The sequence below is a fragment of the Phacochoerus africanus genome, chromosome 1 (assembly GCF_016906955.1).
Source record: "Phacochoerus africanus isolate WHEZ1 chromosome 1, ROS_Pafr_v1, whole genome shotgun sequence".
NCBI lineage: Eukaryota > Metazoa > Chordata > Mammalia > Artiodactyla > Suidae > Phacochoerus > Phacochoerus africanus.
The window spans coordinates 24,443,533-24,465,934 of NC_062544.1; the positions used below are offsets into that span (position 1 = coordinate 24,443,533).

General features: G+C 52.3%; 1 protein-coding gene across 1 annotated transcript in view; it reads left to right on the forward strand.

The window, feature by feature from the left end:
- WWC1 (WW and C2 domain containing 1) overlaps positions 1-22,402 on the forward strand; it is a 177,304-nt gene that overhangs the window by 122,307 nt on the left and 32,595 nt on the right. Inside the window, exons 9-15 of the mRNA XM_047783615.1 lie at positions 4,444-4,686; positions 11,835-11,924; positions 12,881-13,416; positions 17,301-17,409; positions 17,779-17,859; positions 19,050-19,136; positions 20,243-20,435. Coding sequence (XP_047639571.1) covers positions 4,444-4,686; positions 11,835-11,924; positions 12,881-13,416; positions 17,301-17,409; positions 17,779-17,859; positions 19,050-19,136; positions 20,243-20,435 — 1,339 coding nt within the window. The remainder of the gene's footprint in view (positions 1-4,443; positions 4,687-11,834; positions 11,925-12,880; positions 13,417-17,300; positions 17,410-17,778; positions 17,860-19,049; positions 19,137-20,242; positions 20,436-22,402) is intronic.

Genomic DNA, 22,402 nt, shown 5'->3' on the forward strand with positions numbered 1-22,402 from the left:
CAAAACATATGTATGTGCATTGTCTCATTTAATTTAATTTAATTTTTTTTTTTTTTTTTTTTTTTTTTGCCATTTCTTGCTCCTGCAGCATATGGAGGTTCCCAGGCTAGGGGTCTAATTGGAGCTGCAGCCACCAGCCTATGCCAGAGCCACAGCAATGCAGGATCCGAGCCGCATCTGCAACCTACACCACAGCTCACGGCAACGCCAGATCCTTAACGCACTGAGCAAGGCCAGGGATCGAACCCGCAACCTCATGGTTACTAGTCAGATTCGTTAACCACTGAGCCACGACAGAAAATCCTGTCTCCTTTAATTTTAAAAGCAATCTTATAGCACAGATTATCTCCATGTTAGAGAAAAGTAAGATCTAAGATGTTTTATGACTTTTCAAGATGGAATCAGAATTTAAACCCTGGACAATCCATGATCTTCCTATATACCAAGACAGCCTTTCTGGGAAAGAGCCCACAGGCTATGGGGGGGAATGAGACCAAGCATACTGCACCTGTTCCTCCTTAGGCTACGTTGCCCTGCCCGTGGACATTCTAAGCCTGGCTGAGGACAGTGTGGCAGTGCCCAGCCGTGCCCCTCTGCCAGCAGTGCGTGAGCAGTGGAACCCTTTGCAGCAATGACAGGAATCTTGGGGAAACTAGGGGAAGCGAAAAAAGGAATTTTTTGGCTTACTGAACTCCAGAGTCCTGAGGTCCTTCAGGCACAGCTGGATCCAGGGGTTCAAATGATGTTTCAGAGACTCAGTCTCTCTCCTTTTCTCCACTCTGTTTGCCTTTGTGTTGACAGACTTTCCTGTCAGAGTGGAAAGATGACCCCCAGCAATTCTAAGCTTACATACTACCAGGTTAGCAAGCCCAGAGGAAAGGGGAACTGCCTTTCCCAGCAGTTTCAACAAGCTTTGAGTTTGAGACTCCACTGGCTTCTCTGGGAGAACTGATCATTACTGCAGGGTGGGAGGCATTAGAATTCTCTGAAGGTCCAGCCAGGCGGGGGTCATGTGCCCAACTCTGGGTAGGGGGTTGAGGTCAGCGTTATGGGAGCCAAGTGCTTTGAAAGTATGAGCGGACTGATTTCCCAAAGAAAACTTGGAATAAAGTTAACCCAAGAAGGAGAAATTGGATACAGGGCAGATGAGAAGAAACACGTCCTGTGCACTATTTCAGCTCCCCCTAGAGGTCCAGCAAAACAGCACGACTTCTGCGTTTGGACAGCCACTGAAGCTTGGATCTATTCCAGCTTGCAGTAATAAGTCTATCTTCGATACTCAGTTATGGAGAAACAAAAGGGCCGAAATCTTCCCTTTGGGGTTGAGCCATGAACCTTCTCATCACAGAGCTTCCAGTCTTAGCTGCTTTGAGCCTGCTTTGCGCCTCCCCCTTCACCCAAAGGTAGTTTAAGTGTAAAGAATAGAGCAGTCTGGGGTTCCTGCTGTGGCGGCATTCCTGCAGTGCCAGGCAGGAGGTTTGATCCCCAGCCCGGCACAGTGGGTTATAAGGACCCGGCATTGTCACAGCTGTGGTGTAAGTCACAACTGCGGCTCAGATCTGATCCCTGGCCTAGGAGCTCCGTGTGCTGTGGGGCGGCCAAAAACAGGAAAAAAGAAAAATAATAGAGCAGCCTGTTGAATGGGAAGGCAGAGTCTGCGGGTCTCGAAGCAGGGAGGGCAGGTGGTTACCATGCAAGTTCTGATCGTTGTATGCCAAGTATTGTCACGTATGCATTTCTTGGGAGTGAGTCTAGTAGATTTCATCAGATTCTCCTAAGGATGTATGGCTCAAAGTTTAAGGAGCACCAGCCTAGGGAAAGTGCCATCAGAAAGTACATCCAGGAGTTCCCGTCGTGGCACAGTGGTTAACGAATCCGACTAGGAACCATGAGGTTGTGGGTTCGATCCTTGGGCCTTGGTCAGTGGGCTAAGGATCCGGCATTGCCGTGAGCTATGGTGTGGGTGGCAAATGCGGCTTGGATCCCGTGTTGCTGTGGCTGTGGCATAGGCCGGCAGCTACAACCTTAATTTGACCCCTAGCCTGGGAACCTCCATATGTCGCGGGAGTGGCCCTAGAAAAGGCAAAAAGACAAAAAAAAAAAAAAGAAAAAGTACATCCAAGAAAGCATTGATCACCCCTTCAATGTCCCGTATATAGCAGAGCCCTTGCCAGACCCAACCATGCCCATCTAGCCTCAAAGAAGCTAGATTGATAACCGCAGCTCCAAAGTTATCCCAAAGCCAGTTTTGATGGATTGCTGTATATGTGAATATGGAATTTAAAGTAATTAAGATTCCCTGCTGAGATACTTGGCTGGGGAATGAGCAAGGGTAGCTGTGTTTCTCCGTATGGAGGTCATACTACACAGCATGGAGATCTCATCTCAAACAGTGTTTTGATAAAGTAAGAGTTTGGGGAGTTCCCATCGTGGCTCAGTGGTTAATGACTCCGACTAGGAACCATGAGGTTGCGGGTTCAGTCCCTGGCCTTGCTCAGTGGATCAAGGATCTGGCGTTGCCGTGAGCTGTGGTGTAGGTTGCAGACGCGGCTCGGATCCCTCGTTGCTGTGGCTGAGGCGTAGGCTGGCAGCTACAGCTCTGATTAGAGCCCTACCCTGGGAAACCTCCATATGCCACAGCTGCAGCCCTAGAAAAGGCAAAAAGACCAAAAAAAAAAAAAAGACTTTGGCCACAAACTCTTTGCAAATAAGATTGAACCTAGGCGTTCCCGTTGTGGCTCAGTGGTAACGAATCCAACTAGTATCCATGAGGATGTGCATTCAGTCCCTGGCCTTGCTCAGTGGGTTAAGGGTCCAGCATTGCCGTGGCTGTGGTGTAGGCTGACAGCTGTAGTTCCTAGCCTGGAAACTTCCATATGCCTCGGGTGCGGCAAAAAAAAAAAAATTGAACCGAGAGTCCAGAGGCCTGGGCTCTCAACAAGTATGGGCCATGCCTACATCCTGCAGTCCTAGGTTAGCCACATGCTGTCCAGCCAGCCACCTCTGCAATGGGGCTAACCACCAGGTCTTTAGCCACCCTTTAGGAATGGGGTGAGGCTAGGATGGTGACAGCTAAAAGCATTTTTCAAAGACTAAATCCTGAAGGACCTGAGTTCCCTGGTGACTCAGCCGGTTAAGGATCTGTCATTGTCCCTACTGTGGTGCAGTTTCGATCCCTGGCCCTGGAACTTGTACATGCTGCAGGCATGCCCCCACCCAGAAAAAAAAAAAAAAAAAACCCTACAGGATCAGATGATTGCCTTTAAATATTTGTAGCAGTATTCTTAGTGATACTGTGCATCTTAGCTTGTTCCAACAATAATCATACCTCATGTCTTTATAGCACTTGGCGTCGTATGAAGAGCTCTTGCTAACAGGTTTTCATTTGGGCCTCATAACCCACCTCACAGGTACCATCATTATACCCTCCTTACAGGTGAGAATACCGAGTATCAAAGCCGTGAAGGAATAGGGCTCTCAACTCCTTCCGGTAACATTTGTCAAGGGCCTGCAGTGTACCATGCACTGTGCTTGAAGCTGTGTTAACCCAAGTGATTTCTTAAGAAGGTCAGGGCCAAGACTCCACCCCAAGGCCTCTGCCCCCAAGTCCGCAGCTGTTCACGTAGTGCTGCCCCCACTCTCTGGACTGAGAACACCAGGTCAGCCATGGCAGTATTTGCTGTCGTTGCAGTGGGTGCATGGCTGTCGTTGGTCTAGCACTGATGGAACACGCCATGGCTCACTTTCACCCAATTCGAAGGAGGAATAACTGCTTTCTTATGTGCAAGGCTTGGGGAGCGTGCTCAACATCACACACCTAAGTGGTTAAACCAGGGAATAAGCACAGGAGCAGTGGGAACATTCATCGAGTGGTTGTTTTCTTCTCTTTCTTTTTTTTGGGGGGCTGCCCCTCAGCATGCAGAAGTTCCTGGGCCAGGGATGGAACCCGTACTGCAGCAGTGACCCAAACCACTGCAGTGACAACACCAGATCCTTAACCCCCTTGAGCCACAAGAGAACTCCTGAGTGCTTGTTTTCCATGCACCATATTGTGCTTCAAGGTTTTATGGATTATGTCATAAAACCTTCACCCGCAACCCCGCAAGGACGGAGCTCTTGTTATTCCCTTTAGAGAGATGAAACCACTCGCCCGAGGTCACCTAGCTAGTGGTAGGAGGCTGTTGCCTGGTGACGAATCCACCTCTGTTCCATCAGGCTTAGCATCCCTCGGAGCAAGGACACTGCCCCTGCCTCATCCCTACTCACGAGTGGCACGTGGTGGGCACCACATGTGTTCGTTAGATAAAAATCTGTTCCTGGAGGCCACATGCCGAACTAAAGGCAGTCACTGTCAGAGAGGACGCTTTGAAGCCTTGGAGACGCGGTCTGTCATGCAGCAGTGCCCCTGGGCACACCCATCACACTCGCCTTCTCCGTCTGCAGGATCGCCAACCTGAAGATCCAGCTGGCCAAGCTCGACAGCGAGGCCTGGCCTGGGGTGCTGGACTCCGAAAGGGACCGGCTGATCCTCATCAATGAGAAGGAGGAGCTGCTGAAGGAGATGCGCTTCATCAGCCCCCGGAAGTGGACCCAGGGCGAGGTGGAGCAGCTGGAGATGGCCCGGAAGCGGCTGGAGAAGGACCTGCAGGCAGCCCGGGACACCCAGAGCAAGGCGCTGACGGAGAGGTGGGGCTCGGCAGGGGCCTGCGGGGATGGGGACCTTCTCTCAGTGCTGGTCTGTGCTCTAGCCCCCAGCTTGGGGAAGAGGGGGAGTGGGGGGGGAGCAGCAACCTGGGGCCCCTGGGCGCCACCCCAGAAACACTCAGGAGGGCTCACCCCTTTCCAAAACAGCCCATCTGGGGAAGTGACTCACCCTCCAGCTACCCCAGAACTTTACACAGGGAATCGCTGTCCCAAAAAGCTGCTCACACACAGGTCTTCAAAAATTATATTTTTGGGGAGTTCCCGTCGTGGCGTGGTTAACAAATCTGACTAGGAACCATGAGGTTGCGGGTTCGATCCCTGGCCTTGCTCAGTGGATTAAGGATCCGGTGTTGCCGTGAGCTGTGGTGTAGGTTGCAGACTCGGCTCGGATCCCGCGTTGCTGTGGCTCTGGTGTAGGCCAGTGGCTACAGCTCCGATTCAACCCCTAGCCTGGAAACCTCCATATGCCGCGGGAGCAGCCCAAGAAATGGCACCCAAAAAAAATTATCTTTTACGATAAGCCCCGAAACTATGTAGTTTAGAGCAGCCATGCTCCAACTTTGCGACAGTGACTCATGTTATCTTATTACCTAATATATGAAAGTTTCACAAAGCAGCACATACTCTGTGTGTGCCAGCCCTCTGATACCTTTGTTCTCTTACATTGCATTTCTTTTCATGCTGGTCATGACCCACTAAATTGCTTTTGCCTCCCACCAAGAAGTCGCAGTTTGCAGTTTGAGAAACACTGGTTTAGATGGAGGATGCAAACGGAGATGCTTATAGGGGTCAAGCAAGAGCTATAAGTGCCATGTTAGACTGGAATGCACAGAACCCCGCTTGTCTAAAGCAGGTGCTGTCTCCAGCCTCCAGAGGCCCCCATATTTCAAGAAGAGAGTTGTTGGGATTTTTTTAAATATTGGCACCTATTCCAAAATTTTTTAAATACCATGAAGGCTACATCAGTTTTATCTGTGGGCTTGATTTAACCTGAAAAGCCACTGGCTTACAGTCTCTGGTTTAGACCTTATAAAGGACTGTGTCTCTTTCAGTGTCTCACCAGCCTCCACACACACATTGCACAGAGCACACTCCATGTTCACAGTGGGTCCTACAGTCTCCAGCTTCTCATTGATTCATTCGTTCACTCTGTCCATCAGCCTATCATTCATTCACTCATTCAAGAAACAGTTTGTCGTGCATGTTCTATGTGCGAGGCACTTTGGAAGATTCAGAAATTAAGTCATGATCCCTACCCAGGTACCCTTAAAATCCATTCAGTTATTTTCACTTTTTTTGGTAGCATATTTTATCAAACAAGGTACCTGCCCTTAAGGAGCTAGAATTGAAGATAGCGATTTTCAAATGTGTGTGTGTGTGTGTGTGTTTGGATGCAGGGGTGAGCAAGGGAATTCCTCTTTCCAATGAAATCAGAGGCAGAAGCCCTGTTTCTAAAGCAGATAAACTTGCTTGTGCTCCAGCGGAAGCAGACCAGGCATCCGAGGTGCCGGGAAGTGCTCTTTCTGCATCATCCCATGATGAGTCCTAGGATGGCTTCAGGGAGCCTCCTGAGCACTAAGGCACCCTGCTTGCCATCCCACACTAGCAGTTGAGTAAGCCCCGTTTGCATGTGGCAGGGTACCAGATGGATCACGTTGACCAGCCTCTGTCTGGCCTCTTGCGAGGACATCAGAGAGTCTGTTGAGGGAGTTTCCATCGTGGCACAGTGGAAATGAACAAGACTAGTATCCATGAGGACTCAGGTTCAATCCCTGGCCTTGCTCATTGGAATAAGGATCCGGCGTTGCTGTGAGCTGTGGTGTAGGTCCAAGATGCAGCTCAGATCCCGAGTTGCTGTGGCTGTGGCGTAGCCTAGCCTGGGAACTTTCATATGCAGCAGGTATGGCCCGAAAAAGCAGAAAAAGAAGAAAAGTCTGTTGATTCATCAATGGTGGGGAATCTCTCTCCCGCCAAGCCCATTGTCAGAATTATTTCCAGGGGTGTGTCATTGTCCTCTCCTTTATCCTCCCCTGGGAGGGGGGCTGATTAGCACCAACCCGCTCCCAGGCTTGTGGGAGGAGGAGGGGACTCCAGCAATTGGTAGTTTGCAGTTGTAGGAAGCACCTTCTTGAAATCTCCTTTAGCAGCTAGACTGTCATGCTTTGCATAAGGCTGTGCACCTTGGAGACAAGGCCTGTGTCTAGACACCTCCATGTCTCTAGTGTTAGTTGAAAGAATAAATGGTTAGCCAGCCTGGGCAGACCCTCACAGGTCTCCGGATGCATCTCCTAATCTGTCTACCAGTCTTCTGGGTCCCCGATTTGCTTCCAGACCCTGCAGCTATCACTGGGGAGCCCTTAGCTCTTCATCATGCTCACCGCCAGCAGGTGACAGATTCATGGCAGCCCCACTCCTTCTTGGGTCAAAAGACATCCTTCCCACTACAGACCCTGAAAACAGGTCATTGACCAACATGGACTTCAGTTGCCTGATAGAGGGGGAGAAAAAAAAACAACAGGAAAATTACATTGAAAATCTGTATATTCTGAAGGCAAGAGGTTGGACCAGATTGTGAATTGAGGCTCTTCTTTGCTATAATAATTTTGGTTTCTTGAAACTAGTATTGCATATTCTCTCAGAGATCCCTATCCTACATGCAAGAGGTGCCATTATATAGCAGCCCCTATAACCTATCTCATCTCATTTAAACCTCCTGAGGTTAATCTCCGTTTTATAGATGAGGAAACTGAGGCTCACCCAACATCACCAAGCGACAGAGCTTACAACCCAGGCTTGCTGGCTCCAGGGCTCATGCTTGCTTTAAGCTGTTGCCCACTTAGAAGGCCTTTTTTTGTTGCCTTCAGCCCCATCTTTTTTTTTTTTTTTTTTTTTTTTGCTTTTTAGGGCTGCACTCGTGGCATATGGAAGTTTCCAGGCCAGGAGTCAAATCAGAGCTACAGCTGCCAGCCTACACCACAGCCACAGCAATGCGGGATCCAAGGTGCATCCGTGACCTACACCACAGCTCACGGCAACACTGCATCCCCGACCTCCTGAGCCACTGAGGAGGCCAGGGATCGAACCTGCATCCTCATGGATACTAGTTGGATTTGTTTCTGCTGCACCACGATGGGAACTCCAGTCCCATCTCTCAAAGGTCTGATTGCTCCCCTGGAATAGTGAGTTCTCACGGCCGGTCCAGGGAAGCTTTGGAATCACCACTTCACAGCAGCTACTGAGCAGGTGATTTGAGGTCCCAGAGGGCAGGGTCCTCTGGGGGGAACATGCAGAAGGAAGCCAGGAGGCACGCGGGCAGGAAGAGGTGAGAGCCGTGGGAAGCACAGGGCCAGTGCAGATGGCCGAGAGCCTCCTGCAGGAGAGAGAGGAGAAAGCCTGCCCAGGAGTCTTGGTCTGTGTTCAGCTATTTGCCTCCAGCCCGCTGTTTGTCTCTGTTCATCCCTCTGACTCTTGTTCCCTCTCTGGGTCTCTATTTCTCTTGTTTCTCATGCTTTCTCTCCTCTCTCAGAATGGGAGTAGTATGCTTCTCCCCTGCACACAACAGCCTCTCCGTTCAAGGTGACTTTGGGAGGGACAGGAACAGACACATCCAGGAAAAGCACACCGCAAGGCCTGCCAGACCCCCATCGTAAATCAGTCAGGCATGGACGCCCCCCCTCAACACCCCCCATCCTCTCCCTGGCTTCCATCTCTCTTCCCATGAGCCTTCCCCACCACTCCTGGGAGCTGCTTATTAGAGTGTAGACTCCCTGGCCCCACCCCTGGGACCAATTCCCCAGGCCTGAGCTGCAGCCCAGGCTCTTGCATTTTTAATCAGCACCCCAGGTGCAGAGCTGCAGCTCGTAGGAATCCCCGCCCCTTCTGGATCCTCTGCCTGCTCCCACAGTTCATGTGTTCTCGGCCTCCCAGCATGTGCCAAGCATCACACACAAACGCCATATGGCCCACTAAGCCTGTGCCTCTGGAAGGTGGCCTGGCACCTGCCTGTTGCTGCCAGTGACTACACCCCCGTGCTCAAGAAGTCAAGGCTGCCCAGCCCACGGTCCCCTCAGCCCCCTGTTGGGACTCCAGTGAAGACCTGCATTTACTATCAGAACATGCCTCTGTGGTCTTCTTCCAAAAGAGAGGAAAATAAAGGCAGAAATGGTAAACCCCAGCCGCTCCTTAACCCCAGACCTCACGCCCTTCTTGCTCTTGTGGAGGGTCAGATTCCACAGTCCAGTCCATTCTGTTAAAAATCGATGAGTTCCCATTGCAATTCAGCAGGTTAAGGACCAACATTGTCTCTGTGAGGATGCAGATTCCATCCCTGGTCTCACTCAGTGGGTTAAGGATCCGCCGACATTGCCACAAGCTACGGTGTAGTTTGCAGAGGTGGTTCGGATCTGGTATTGCAGAGGCGGTTCAGATGTGGTGTAGGCCGGAAGCTACAGCTCTGATTCGACCCCTACCCTGGGAACTTACATATGCTGCAGATGTGGCCGTAAAAAGAAACAAATGAGATTTTTGTTCATTTCAGGCTCCACGTGCCAACCTGCTGCCTATGCTCCCCCACCTCCACCCCAGGCAGGACGCTGAAAGAATGGCACTGGGAATTGAGCTGGCCAAGAACCATGCCAAGGCCACTCTGTCCACTGCTCCGGTGGTCCATTTTCCCACTTTCCAGTTGTGTCTCAAGCACACACTGGTGTTCATGGCAGGGCCTGTGTTGGAGGCCTTGGGCGTGTTGGTGGAGGGATGGCATAGTTAGGTTTTCTGTGGAAATGAACTCGTTCTCACTTCTGATGTTTTGGGAACAGTGGCTCAGTCGTTCCCCCTCCAGCAGGGTGGCCAACAGTGGAACACATCTGTCCATGGGAAATTTAACACCCAGGTCTGTCAGCAAAGCAAATAAGCTTTCCCTGCATCAGTGGGGAGAAGTCTTCCATTCAGCAGTTATTTCTTGAACACGTCCACATGCTGGGCTCCGTGCTAGGTGCTCAGGAAAGCGAGACACAGCTCCTGCTTTATGATCCCCATTTAGTGCAGCAGCTCATAAACTTTAGTGTACCTGAGAGTCACCTGGGATTTGTCATCAAGATGCAGATTCCTAGGCACTGCCCCTTAGATTCCGTCAATCTAAGTAGGACCCAGGAAAGCTTTTTTTTTTTTTTTTTTTTTTTAATTTTGTCTTTTTAGGGCCCAGCATCCACAGCATGTGGAAGTTCCCAGGCTAGGGGTTGAACTGGAGCTGCAGCTGACAGCTTACACCATAGCCACAGCAATGTGGGATCTGAGCCATGTCTGCAACCTACGTTACAACTCACAGCAGCACCAGATCTTTAACCCACTGAGGAAAGCCAGGGATCCAACCCAAATCCTCATGGATACTAGTTGGGTTCCTTACCACTGAGCCACAACAGGAACTCCAAGAATGTGCATTTAGGAGTTCCCGTCGTGGCGCAGTGGTTAACGAATCCGACTAGGAACCATGAGGTTGCGGGTTCAGTCCCTGGCCTTGCTCAGTGGGTTAAGGATCCGGCATTGCCGTGAGCTGTCGTGTAGGTCGCAGATGCGGCTTGGATCCCACATTGCTGTGGCTCTGGCATAGGCCGGTGGCTATAGCTCCGATTCAACCCCTAGCCTGGGAATCTCCATATGCCGCGGGAGCAGCCCAAGAAATGGCAAAAAGACAAAAAAAAAAAAAAGAATGTTCATTTAATAAACATACCCCCCCTTTGTGATGTGGGAAGTCTGTGGACCACAAATAGAACCACTAATGTCATGGATGTGTGAGCAGCCCACGTCATAAGTGATGAAGGCATAGGCTGGCTGGCTGGAGCCCCTTCCCTGTCCCATCCAGGGACCTTGGAGCAAACCCACTCCAGGGACCAGAACCCTTTCTGAAGTCCACTCAAGCTGCCCGGATGGGGAATTTCAGGAGCAACTGAAGACTGAGCAGTGCCTATATCCAGCAGTCGCTTCCAAACTCAAGGGTTGTGCCTTCCGAGGGGGAGTTGCTAATTGGACTTTGGTGCCGGGCATGCCCAGGGGCAGGCCTTTGCTCCCAGTTTCTGTGACTCTCCATCACACGTGCCAGGATCTTCCTCAGCCTCGGAACCATTCTCTCTGGCTCCTTTGCAGACTCTTGCCCAAAAGCCTTGGTGGGGAGGGGGAGGGAGTGGGAGGGACTGAGAATTTGGGGTTAATAGATGCAAACCATTGCCTTTGGAATGGATAAGCGATGGGATCCTGCTGTATGGCACTGGGAACTATGATCACTTATGATCACTTGATCACTTATGATCAAGCATGATAATGTAAGAAAAAAGAATGTATACATGTATGTGTGACTGGGTCACCTTGCTATGCAGTAGAAAATTGACAGAACACCGTAAACCAGCTATAATGGAAAAAATAAAAATCATTATATTTAAAAAAAAAAAAAGGCTTGAGGTTTTGTATGTACTCAGAGCCTGGTCTTGGACCCTATCTTTTTATCCCCTTCTGTATTTTATCCTAAGGTGGTACATTTATTTGTTAGGACGCCAAACCAAAGTACCACAAACTGGGCAACTTAAACAACAAATATTTATTTCCTCACAGTCTTAGAAGCCAGAAGTCCAAGGTCAAGGTGTCGGCAGTGTTGTTTCTCCTGCGGCCTCGCCCCTTGGCTTGCAGACGGTGTCTCCGCGTGGTCCTTGACCTTGGTCTTCGTGGGGTCTTCACTCTCTGTATGTCTGCGCACAGCCAAGAGAGAGATGGTGGGTGGGATCCCAATTTTGCCCCTAATTCTCTAGCTTTTGGTATGTTACTTAACTCTAAATGCCTCCGTTTTCTCATATATGAAATCGTAAAAAAATAATCCCACCCAGTGTTATTGTACAAATAAAGGAAGGCAATGTCCTAAGTTTCTTAGTCAGCACCTGGCATGTAGCAGTTCTTGTAAGATTATTCACAGAGGCCGTATCTCTTTCTCGAAACAACATAGCGTAATGCTTCTAGGAAGTCCTTGTGTGTGGGTCTGTGGGTCTGTGTGTACCTCTCCATGAGTACGCGCCTGTGATTCCTCCTTCAGGCAGATGGAGGCCAAATCCCTCGGGGCTCCCTACTCACGCCTTCTCTCCCTTCAGGTTGAAGTTAAACAGTAAAAGGAACCAGCTGGTAAGAGAGTTGGAGGAAGCCACGCGGCAGGTAGCAGCTCTGCACTCCCAGCTGAAAAGGTGCGTGGTCGGCCATGTGCCGAGTGCATCCCAAGGGGACCCAGCCCAGCATCTGCCCTGCACCCGTGCCCTGTGGCTTGTGCACGCCCTTAGCACAGCAGGCAGGAGGGTGGTCTAGGCACTGGGGCGTCCTTCACCTCCCGAGACCACAGCCTCCTCAGGCCTTCCAACAGCACACGGAAGGCCCGCATCAGGTGCCGGGGTGTCTCGTCCACGCCTCTCACCCCTGCCAGCCAGCTTGCATCACACAGAGAGACTTGGCCTCGGGCCTAGACAGTGTGGCTGCTGGAATTCTGTCACATTTTGTTTTCCTCAGATTTTTTTAATGGTCACCTTCAATTTGTAGGAAGTGGCACTGCTCTTCGAATTACACCTAGGATATAAAATTTCCTTTTTTTTTTCTTTTTCTTTTTTGGCCACCCTGTGGCCTATGGAGTTCCCAGGTCAGGGATCAAATCCCAGCTACCGTCGCGACCTACACCACAGCTGCGGCAATACGGGATCCTTTAACTCACTGTGCCAGGCTGGGATCAAACCTGCGTCCTGGCGCTGCAGAGACACTGCTGATCCCATTTTGCCACAGCAGGAACTCCTAAAAGTTTCCTTTTAAGATAACTATATTAACATGGGAAATGTATTAAGAAACATTTGGTGTTGGATTCAAATATGGAAAAATGCAGAAACGGAATGCACCTGATAGAGATTTGGGAAACAGAGGTCTAGAGAGAAAAGTAGGCTTTTAAGGCAGCGGGCTTAGGTTCGAATCCCAGCTCTGCCACCTCCTACCTATGTGGCCTTCTCAGAATGTCCTCTTTGGTGAAAAGGGGATGTGGGGTCTGCCCTGGAACCTATCAAGCGGGTCCAGGAGGATAGGTTTAAGTTCACGTGGTGCTTTGCAGAGCCTGGCAGACGTGCCAGGCAGCCCACCCATTCCGTGTCCTCCCCCTCGCCCCCAGCCTCTCGGGCAGCATGCAGAGCCTGTCGTCGGGCAGCAGCCCCGGATCCCTCACATCCAGCCGGGGCTCCCTGGCCGCCTCCAGCCTGGACTCCTCCACCTCGGCCAGCTTCACCGACCTCTACTACGACCCCTTCGAGCAGCTGGACTCGGAACTGCAGAGCAAGGTGGAATTCCTGCTCCTGGAGGGGGCCACGGGCTTCCGGCCCTCGGGCTGCATCACCACCATCCACGAGGACGAGGTGGCCAAGACCCAGAAGGCGGAGGGGGGCAGCCGCCTGCAGGCCCTGCGCTCCCTGTCCGGCACGCCGAAGTCCATGACCTCCCTGTCCCCCCGCTCCTCGCTCTCCTCCCCGTCCCCACCCTGCTCCCCGCTCATTGCCGACCCCCTCCTGGCTGGAGATGCCTTCCTGAGCAACCTGGAGTTCGAAGACCCCGAGCTGAGCGCCACTCTTTGCGACCTGAGCCTTGGCAGCAGCACCCGCGAGAGGTACCGGCTGGAGGAACCAGGATCGGAGGGCAGGCAGTTGGGCCAAGGTAGGGAGCACCTCCAGGGGCCTCCAGGGGGGGAGGAGGGAGGGACCTGAGCTCTGGACCCCGGTGCGCATTATGGGCGACATTTACTGACTGCTCTCTATGAGCCAGATCTTTATGTGGCGTATCAATTTATCTATTCATGCAGTAGGTGTTTATTAAGTGTTTACTCTGTTGTAGGTCCTGAGCTAAGGGTATTTCCATGGTGGATTCATTCATTCAGTAGACATTAAGTCCCGGGAGTACCGCTGTGGCTCAGCCATAATGAACCCGACTAGTATCCATGAGAATGCAGATTCGATCCCTGGCCTTGCTCAGTGGGTCGAGGATCTAGTGTTGCCGTGAGCTGCAGTGTAGGTCACAGACATGACTCGGATCCCGCGTTGCCGTGGCTGTGGCATAGGCAGGCAGCTGTAGCTCTGATTCAACCCCTTGCCTAGAAACTTCCATATGCTGCAAGTGCGGCCCTAAAAAAGACCAAAAAAAAAATTTTTAAATTAAAAAACAGATACTAAGTCCCTACTGAAACAGTTTCTCTCTAGTGGGTGTACATGGATTCATTCATATGTTCAGCCAGCAGATATGCCATGTGGGACCGTCACAAAGGTGCCCTGTAGAAGACAGACAAGGTCCCGGTTCCCTTGAAGCCCACACACAAATGAGGACACAGACAATAACTGAACAACCAGACCAATAAAAGCATGAGGAAGAAAATAAAACGTGGGCTGTGGTGGGGCCTTTCAGGTTGAGGTGGGGCTGCCAGTTCAGGTTGGATGGTGAAAGAAGGTGACATTTGACCAGGGGCTTGAATGGTGAGAAGGAGCCAGCCTGGGAAGACATAAGAGCCAAGTCTCTGAGGCTGGAGCAAGAGACTGCAAGAGGGCCCAGGGGAGGGAGTCACCACCGAGGCAGAGAGTGGGGCGGAGTACCCGTCGCATAAGCTCTGCTGAGCTGCGGTAAGGAGTTGGCACTTTATTCTGCATGGGGTCAACAGGCGCCTTATGCTGTGGACTGAGATTCAGGTTGGACGCTTCAAATCAGAAGATGATGCTGCTGATGACGGCTAAGATGTATTAGGAGAAAAAAAACTTTTTTTTTTTTTTTTTGCTTTTCAGGGCTGCACCCTCAGCATATGGAAGTTCCCAGGCTTGGGGTCAAATCTACAGCTGCCAACCTACACCACAGCCACAGCAGCATGGGATCTGAGCCATGCTGTCACCACAGTTCATGGAAACACCGGCTCCATAACCCACTGAAGGATGCCAGGGATTGAACCTGCATCCTCGCAGATACTAGTTGAATTCATTTCCGCTGCGCCGCAACAGGCACTCTCTAGAAGAAAAACTCTTTAACAGCAACCTCACAATGAATTATTAAGACTTAGGGGGGTGCAGGATGGGGCGGGCAATGTGCTTTATGTGGTGAAATAGGGTTGTTTCTATTTACCCTTTTCATAGATAAGGGAACAGAGGTTCAGGGCGGGGCTCTCACTTGCCCTAGTTCCTCCCAGCTGACGACTGGGGAAGCAGGGATTGGGATCTGGGTTTTACTGACCCCAGAACACAACCTCTTTATCGTCACACTCCTCTTAGGCCATGAGGCAGCTCTGTGTATTTATTCCAAAGAGACTTTGGAGCTGGCTGGCCCCACCATGCCTCTCTGGCGTGATGGTCCAGACCGAGCAAGGATGATTTATTGAGTTCAGGTATTCAAGACACAGGCACTGTCATGCATACTTACAGCAACTCTGGGGGGGTGGGTGCTGTTTTTATCCTTCCCTTAGACTGAAAGAAGGGACAGCGAGGCTAAGTGACTGGTGCAAGGTGTCACTGCCACTGCTGTGAAGGGGTAACGTCAGAACTGGCTCCAGGACCGCCTGCCCTGTACCCACACTGAACCGTGTGCCCGCTCTGTCCGCAAAGGGCTCCTTTGAGGCCAGCTGGAAGCTCGACCTCTCTCAGCCTTGAGCTCCAGGAAGGGGTGGGAGGGCCGGCGCTGTGCCCAGAGTCATCTGTTCATTGGTTCGTCCGTGTACAAGGGCCAGTGGGAGCAGGGGGGGGAACCAACGCGGTTTCCTGGTTAATTAAAGGCTCTGCTGGGTGAGCTCCAGCCATTTCCTTAGAAGAGGAGCTGGGAGATCCCTGGGGCTCCGTCATCAGGAAGGGAGTCTTGCCGAGCGCGCTCCAACAGAAATAAAAACAGGCTTCCTACTGTAGCAGGTGGCAAACTTCAGAAAATTGTTCCCTGGAGAGGAGGGGGTGCACGTGGAACCTCTAACGAGGCTCAAGAAGCCTTCCCAGCGCTCCTTGTCTAAGGACTGCAATAAGCTGGCTCATGGATGCTGGGACCCCAGCTGGGTGTGGGGAGTGACCCCCCGCCCCCCGGCCCCTGCTGTGTCCTTGCAGCTTGGGGGCCAGAGAGCACTCACATCTCAGGTCGGCGTTTCTTCACGCCATCTCCAGAAGGCTTCCCCGCCCAAGCTGATGCCAGGCTGAGCTCAGACACTAAGCAGGTTATGCGATTAGTGCCACTGTTCAGTCAGCAGACAAATTAATCTCTTTAAGTGGTTTAGTGGAGGCTGGAGAGGGGGGGGTGGGTCTGAAGGCAGGAGGTCTCCAGGGCTGCAGCAGCAGATGTGGGACACAGGCTGGGACAGGCAGGCCCAGGTGACACCTTGGCTTCTCCCAGACCCGCCATCACTATCCCCTTCCCCATCCTGCTCCTAAAGTGCCTGGCACCCAGCGGGTGCTCCGAAGTGCTGGCTGTGAGGTTGAAGCCCCTGAATGTGACCTTCCCCTGCTGCGTGGAGGTCAGGAGCGGGCCTGTTCAATTCAGTAGCTCTGACCTTGGCAATGGACCTGGCACACTGTCGGCACCCATTACTTGGACAAGGAAGGATTGTGCGGCGTGTGCTGAATGCTGGGTCTGAGCCCCAGATCACAGGCTTCTGAGGGCCTGTTAAGGGCAAGGAGGACAGGCGGAGTTAGGGCTGGAATGGGACAGGCAGGTAGGAGAGTAGGTACTTAAAACCGTTCCTCGTTTCCTCCTCGCCCTTCCCAAGGGTCCGGGGGCTGTTATTGTGCCCCAGGTGTGTAGGGCTCGATCTAGGTCATCACCATGGTGATGGGAGTGCCCGTCGTAGCTGAGGATAGCGGTAGTGACTTTTCTGGGGCACGTCCCCTGCACCAGTCCCTGTACTAAGGACTTGCCTGTAAGGTCGCACTGAGTCCTCCCACCGCCCCTGCGAGGTAGGTACCCTTATCCTCATTTTACAGATGAAGAATCCAGGGCTTAGCGAGATTAAATCAGGCTCCCAGTGTCATGAAGCGTGTGCTGGAGCTGAGAGGGGAACCCGGGTGATTTGGCTCCAGAGTCTGGGGTGTTAAACACAGAATCATCTGTTACCATTACCTTCACCCCCAAACAAGCCAGGACCTTGCCGTCAAGTTCAGAGGGGGTCGGATTTGAGGGGGATCATCTTAGTGCCACAGGGGGATCAGACGTATGTATTGTGATGGAAATGTATTCTGATTTCTAAACCCCACCTTGCCATCCTTCCTTTTTTTTTTTTTTGTCTGTTGTCTTTTGTCCTTTTTGTGCCATGTGGAGGCTCCCAGACTAGAGGACTAATTGGAATGTTGCCGCCGGCCTACACCAGAGCCACAGAGCCACAGCAACGCGGGATCCGAGCCGCATCTGCAACCTACACCACAGCTCACGGCAACACCAGATCCTTAACCCACTGAGCAAGGCCAGGGATCGAACCCGCAACCTCATGGTTCCTAGTCAGATTTGTTTCCTCTGCGCCACGACGGGAACTCCTTTTTTTTGTTGTTTTTTTGGAGTTTTTTTGTCTTTCATCCTTCCTTTTTTCCCCTGTCTTCCAGCTGTGAATGCGGCTCAGGGGTGCAGCCTAAAAGTGGCCTGTGTCTCAGCTGCCGTGTCGGATGAATCTGTGGCCGGGGACAGTGGTGTGTATGAGGCTTCGGTGCAGAGGTGGGTCTCTGAGTCCTGGGAACTCTGAACACGCAGAGCGTGGGCCAGCAGGTGCATGGGAGGGACCCACCGGAGCTGAAGATGCAGACAGTGCTGCTCGTGGGCCTGGAGCCACTTCCCATTTGGGAGCCTGCTTGTTCCAAGGTTGCCATTAAGGTTGCATGGCGAGGGGAGCAAGTATTGGAGAAAGAGCAGCCACTTCGAGAGAGGGATCCCCGGCAGTCCTGGGAAAGCAGGGTCCACGGGGAGGCCGAGCAAACCCAAAACTTTCTCCTTGAGGATCCAGCGAACCCCATCCCTGGAAAATGACCTGGGCCCCAGGTCACTGCCAGGGAGCCTGACCCTCCTGCTCTCCCTGTCGCCTTCCAGACTGGGAGCCTCAGAAGCTGCAGCTTTTGACAGTGACGAGTCAGAAGCAGTAGGTGCCACGCGGGTTCAGATCGCCCTGAAGTAAGTGACAGGGAGGGTAGGACCGAGGGGCGTGGTTTGCAGCGTCTCTTCCTCTTCTGTACCATCTCTAGCATTGACCTTCACAGCAGCCCAGGGAGGAAGGCAGAGCCAGCCGGACCTGCTGACAGCCGGGGGCTCCTAACTAAAGTGAGGGAGTCCCTTTCCCTGCCTCCCAGCTCCTCATTTCACAAAAGAGAAAAAAACAAGATTCAGGAGTTCCCACTGTGGCTCAGTGGTGACGAACCTGACTAGTATCCATAAGGATGTGTGTTCGATCCCGGGCCTTACTCAGTGGGTTAGGGATCCAGGGTTGCCGTGAGCTGTGGTGTAGGTAGCAGATGCTGCTCAGATCAGGGGTTGCTATGGCTGTGGCGTAAGCCGGCAGCTGTAGCTGTGATTCAGCGCCTACCCTGGAAACTTCCATATGCCCTGGGTGCAGCCCTAAAAAGAAAAAAAAAACAAAAAACAAAAAAAACAAGGCTTGAAGACCTTGTAATTTGCCCAGGATGACTGAGCTGGCCAGTGGCAGAGCCAGGCAGGGACCGAGACCTCCTGCCTCTTGGTCTGTTTGGTTGCTGTTGCTGTGGCTTTTGTCTTATCCTCTCACCTGGCCCAAAGTCAACCCCTGAGGGCTGCAGCCTAGATTTCTGGTCCTTGTTGTTTCCTCTCAATGCAGGATGGCCTTGATATTTTTTTTGAAAGAGGAATTAATTGCCAACATTTAAATATCAGGAACTTTTATACAACCTCTGACTTCTCTTTAAAAATTTAGGAGTTCCCATTGTGGTTCAGTGGTAATGAACCTGACTAGTATCCCTGAGGATGCGGGTTCAATCCCTGGCCCCACACAGTGGGTTGAGGATCCCGCATTGCTGTGAGCTGTGGTATAGGCTGCAGACATGGCTCAGATCCTGAGTGGCTGTGGCTGTGGTGTAGGCCAGCAGCCGCAGCTCTGATTCAACCCCTAGTGTAGGAACTTCCATATGCTGCGGGTGTGGCCCTAAAAAAGGGGGGGGGAAAGATGTAAAAATTCATATTGATAGCTCTGGACCTACATCCCTTTGGGGTAGCCCACACTGGGCCTGTGTTCTGCAGCTCACCACAGTCCGCAGAATAGCCAGCTGCTGCATCTGTAACAGGAGAGAGAAATTATACTAATAGATGCTCCATATGCCCCTTTTTCATTTCAGGTATGATGAGAAGAATAAGCAATTTGCAATATTTATCATCCAGCTAAACAACCTGAATGCTCTGTTGCTGCAACAAGACCAGAAAGTGTGAGTGTGCAGCTGCGGGGGGAACATGATCCTCCCCCAGCTGCGGCCATCCCAGGGGACACAGTGGGCCCTTAGTCCCACTGGGAATATTTAGTGCATGTGGCCGTGATGCAGCGTGTCAGTGCAGGCGGGGTGGCAAACACACTCACTATAAAGAAGAGCGCTCTAGGCAGCTTGAACCCTGCACATGTGCGTCCTGAGCCCCTCGCAGGTACCAGCACTGAGAAGGGGGTGGCGAGTAAACCCCTGCCCTTGTGAACTTGAAGCCTGGCAGAGAAGACGGTCACAGCCCCTTTCGTCTGCTCTAAGCTCAAGTATTCCAAGCACAAAGAGCCAGATCTGCCTTCCTCGAGAGCCAGCTCCATCACAGGGCTTGTATGGGCAGGGTGTGGTGGGTGCCGCCTGACGGTTGATAATGCAGCAAGGACCTGCGCAGTCTGCATCCCGGCTCTGCCCACTGCCCGCTGGGTTTATGTTTCATCGAGTTCAGCTGCCTAAGGATTCCTCCCTTCCTGGACCGCAGGCCTTGGGGGCAGCAGCCAGAGCTTACATTTCTGTGGTCTGCGTGCAGCCAGCATCTGGGGGTGTGACACGTGGCAGGCTAGAAAGCAGGCAGAACCGAAGGAAGACAAGATGGGCTGCGGGTGGTGGGCACAGTCTTCCGCTCTTACAAGCAGTGCCGGCATCAGTGGCCTTCTCCGCATCTCGTTGGTACTCGTGCAGCGGTGTCTGTGGGAGGATGCCTGGAAGCCAGCTCTGGGTCAAAGGGTACTTGCATCTGTGGTTTTGCAAGGATCGTCACCTTGCCCTCCGCAGGGGTTGTGTGATTTTGCCTTCCCACCAGCAGTCGCGTGAGCTTTCCTCAGGGTTCACAAGCAGCCTCATCAATCCTTGTACACACGGGTTCCATGTCGAGGGTGGAAGGACCAGGAGATTCAGGAGGAGGATGAGCAGTATCTTATCCTTGGGGCCCCTTGGGCATCCCCCGCGAGGAACCTCAGAAGGCCTGGAGGCGGTACACATTCTCATGCACTGTTGTTTCCTTGCGTGTTGGCCACAGCTGTTTAGCTGAGCTGCCCTGACCCCGGCTCTCTCTGTCCCTCCAGGAACATTCGCGTGGCCATCCTTCCCTGCTCCGAAAGCACCACCTGCCTGTTCCGGACGCGGCCCCTGGACGCCTCGGACACCCTGGCGTTCAACGAGGTGTTCTGGGTGTCCATGTCCTACCCAGCTCTTCACCAGAAGACCTTAAGAGTGGACGTCTGTGGCACCGACAGGAGCCATCTGGAGGAGTGCTTGGTGAGGGCTCTGTCTGTCTGTCTGCCCGGCCTTCTGTCCTTCTGAGGATGGGTCCACCTTGCATGTCAAGGACAAGGCTTAGAGAAAACACAGCTAGTGTTGTCAGCCCAGCTATCTTGGGTTCTAGGCAGGGGCTGTCCCATAGGGGAGCAGCACTCCCAGACTTACTGAGAGCAGGGAAAGGGGAGCAGGGGAGCTCCTTTTTCTGCCATGGAATGACAAGGCCCCTTCCCTTGTGCCCGAGGCTGAGTCCCTAGCCCTGCCCTTCCCCACCAAGTGGCCTAAGACTCTCTTTTTGGAGGTGGAGGGGGAGCACACCCACAGCACACAGAAGTTCCCAGGCCAGGGATCGAACCTGAGCCACTGCAGTGACAGCACTGAACCCTTGACTGCTAGGCCACTGGGAAACTCTGGCCTAAGACTCTTCAATTCAGTCTGTTTTGATATCTGTAAAACTAGCTCCCACTCGCTGTCTCACAGGTGGCACTCTGAGAATTAAAGGAAGTGCTAACACAGTGCTTCTCGAACTTCCTCACGCACACGAGTTACCTGGGGCTTTGCTTCAGCAAATCTAGGCAGGTCAGCGAGATTCTGCATGTCTAAAAATCTTCCAGGTGATGCTGCTGCTGCTGGTCCCCACAGCAAAAATGCGAAGCCGGGAAGTGCCTTCTCACATTAGGTCTCACTGGCGATCAGTTCCCATCCCTTTCACTCTCAGCTGGGGTATATAGCAGCATAATTGCCGTTTATGTTGTTGTTACTATTATTGCTGACAGTAATGTAATAGCTTATGTCATTCAGATACAGTTTATACGGTGGGCCCTGAGCTAAGATCCTTATGTGTCTTATTCCTGTTTGGTCCTCACTCCAGTCTTGTGCTATTTGGGGAGTTCCCGTCGTGGCGCAGTGGTTAACGAATCCAACTAGGAACCATGAGGTTGCGGGTTCGGTCCCTGCCCTTGCTCAGTGGGTTAACGATCCGGCGTTGCCGTGAGCTGTGGTGTAGGTTGCAGACGCGGCTCGGATCCCGCGTTGCTGTGGCTCTGGCGTAGGCCGGTGGCTACAGCTCCGATTCAACCCCTAGCCTGGGAACCTCCATATGCCGCGGGAGCGGCCCAAGAAATAGCAACAACAACAACAACAACAACAATAACAACAACAACAAAAAAAGGCAAAAAAAATAGGTGCTATTAGACCCGTGCGGAAGCCAAGGCCCAAAGTCCGTTCCCACAGTCCTACAGTCAGGAAGTGGCAAGAAGAGAGTTAGAACCCAGGCAAGTCCACCTCGGAAGCCCACCCGCATCAGACCCTGGCTATTTTCTTTGTGCCAGCACGGTGCTCCCTGGCGCCTGCAGGTGGAATGATGTCGGGAGGGTTGGGCCAGCAAGGTGGGTGCTGTAAACGATGGAGCAGAAAGCGTTTCCAAATTCGGGCTCCTCCACTGAAGCGTTTCCTCAGCCCCAAGCCTTCCTCAGTGAGAAGAGACCCAATCCTATTTTCCTCTCCTAATTGGATGCCTTTTATTCCTCCTTCCTAATTGAAGTCTGGCCATTGCTGGTTGCCATGACAGCAGCCGAAGCGCTCATCCCGCGTGGCTCGTCTCTGTCCATGGCCAACGGGAAGCCTACTTTCCCATATCCAGTGGGGACGTGGAGTATCAGGCTGTCGTGTTTTGGTGGCTAGAGGAGGCAGAGACGAGAGACACGAGGAGGAAGGGCTGTTGGCTCCCACCCACCGTCTCCCCACACTGCTGGGTTTGCGGAATCCCTGGGTCTATTTTGAGCCGTTTAACCAGCCAGCGAGGACAGGAGGACCCATCCTGAGCAGTGTCTGTGCGTGTCTTAATACTGGGCGAAGAACTTTGCACGCAGTATCTCATCTAATCTTCACAACAGCCCTAGGAAGCAATATTAGGATTATTTCCAAATGACAGATAAGGGATCAAGGCCCAGAAAGGCTAATTAACA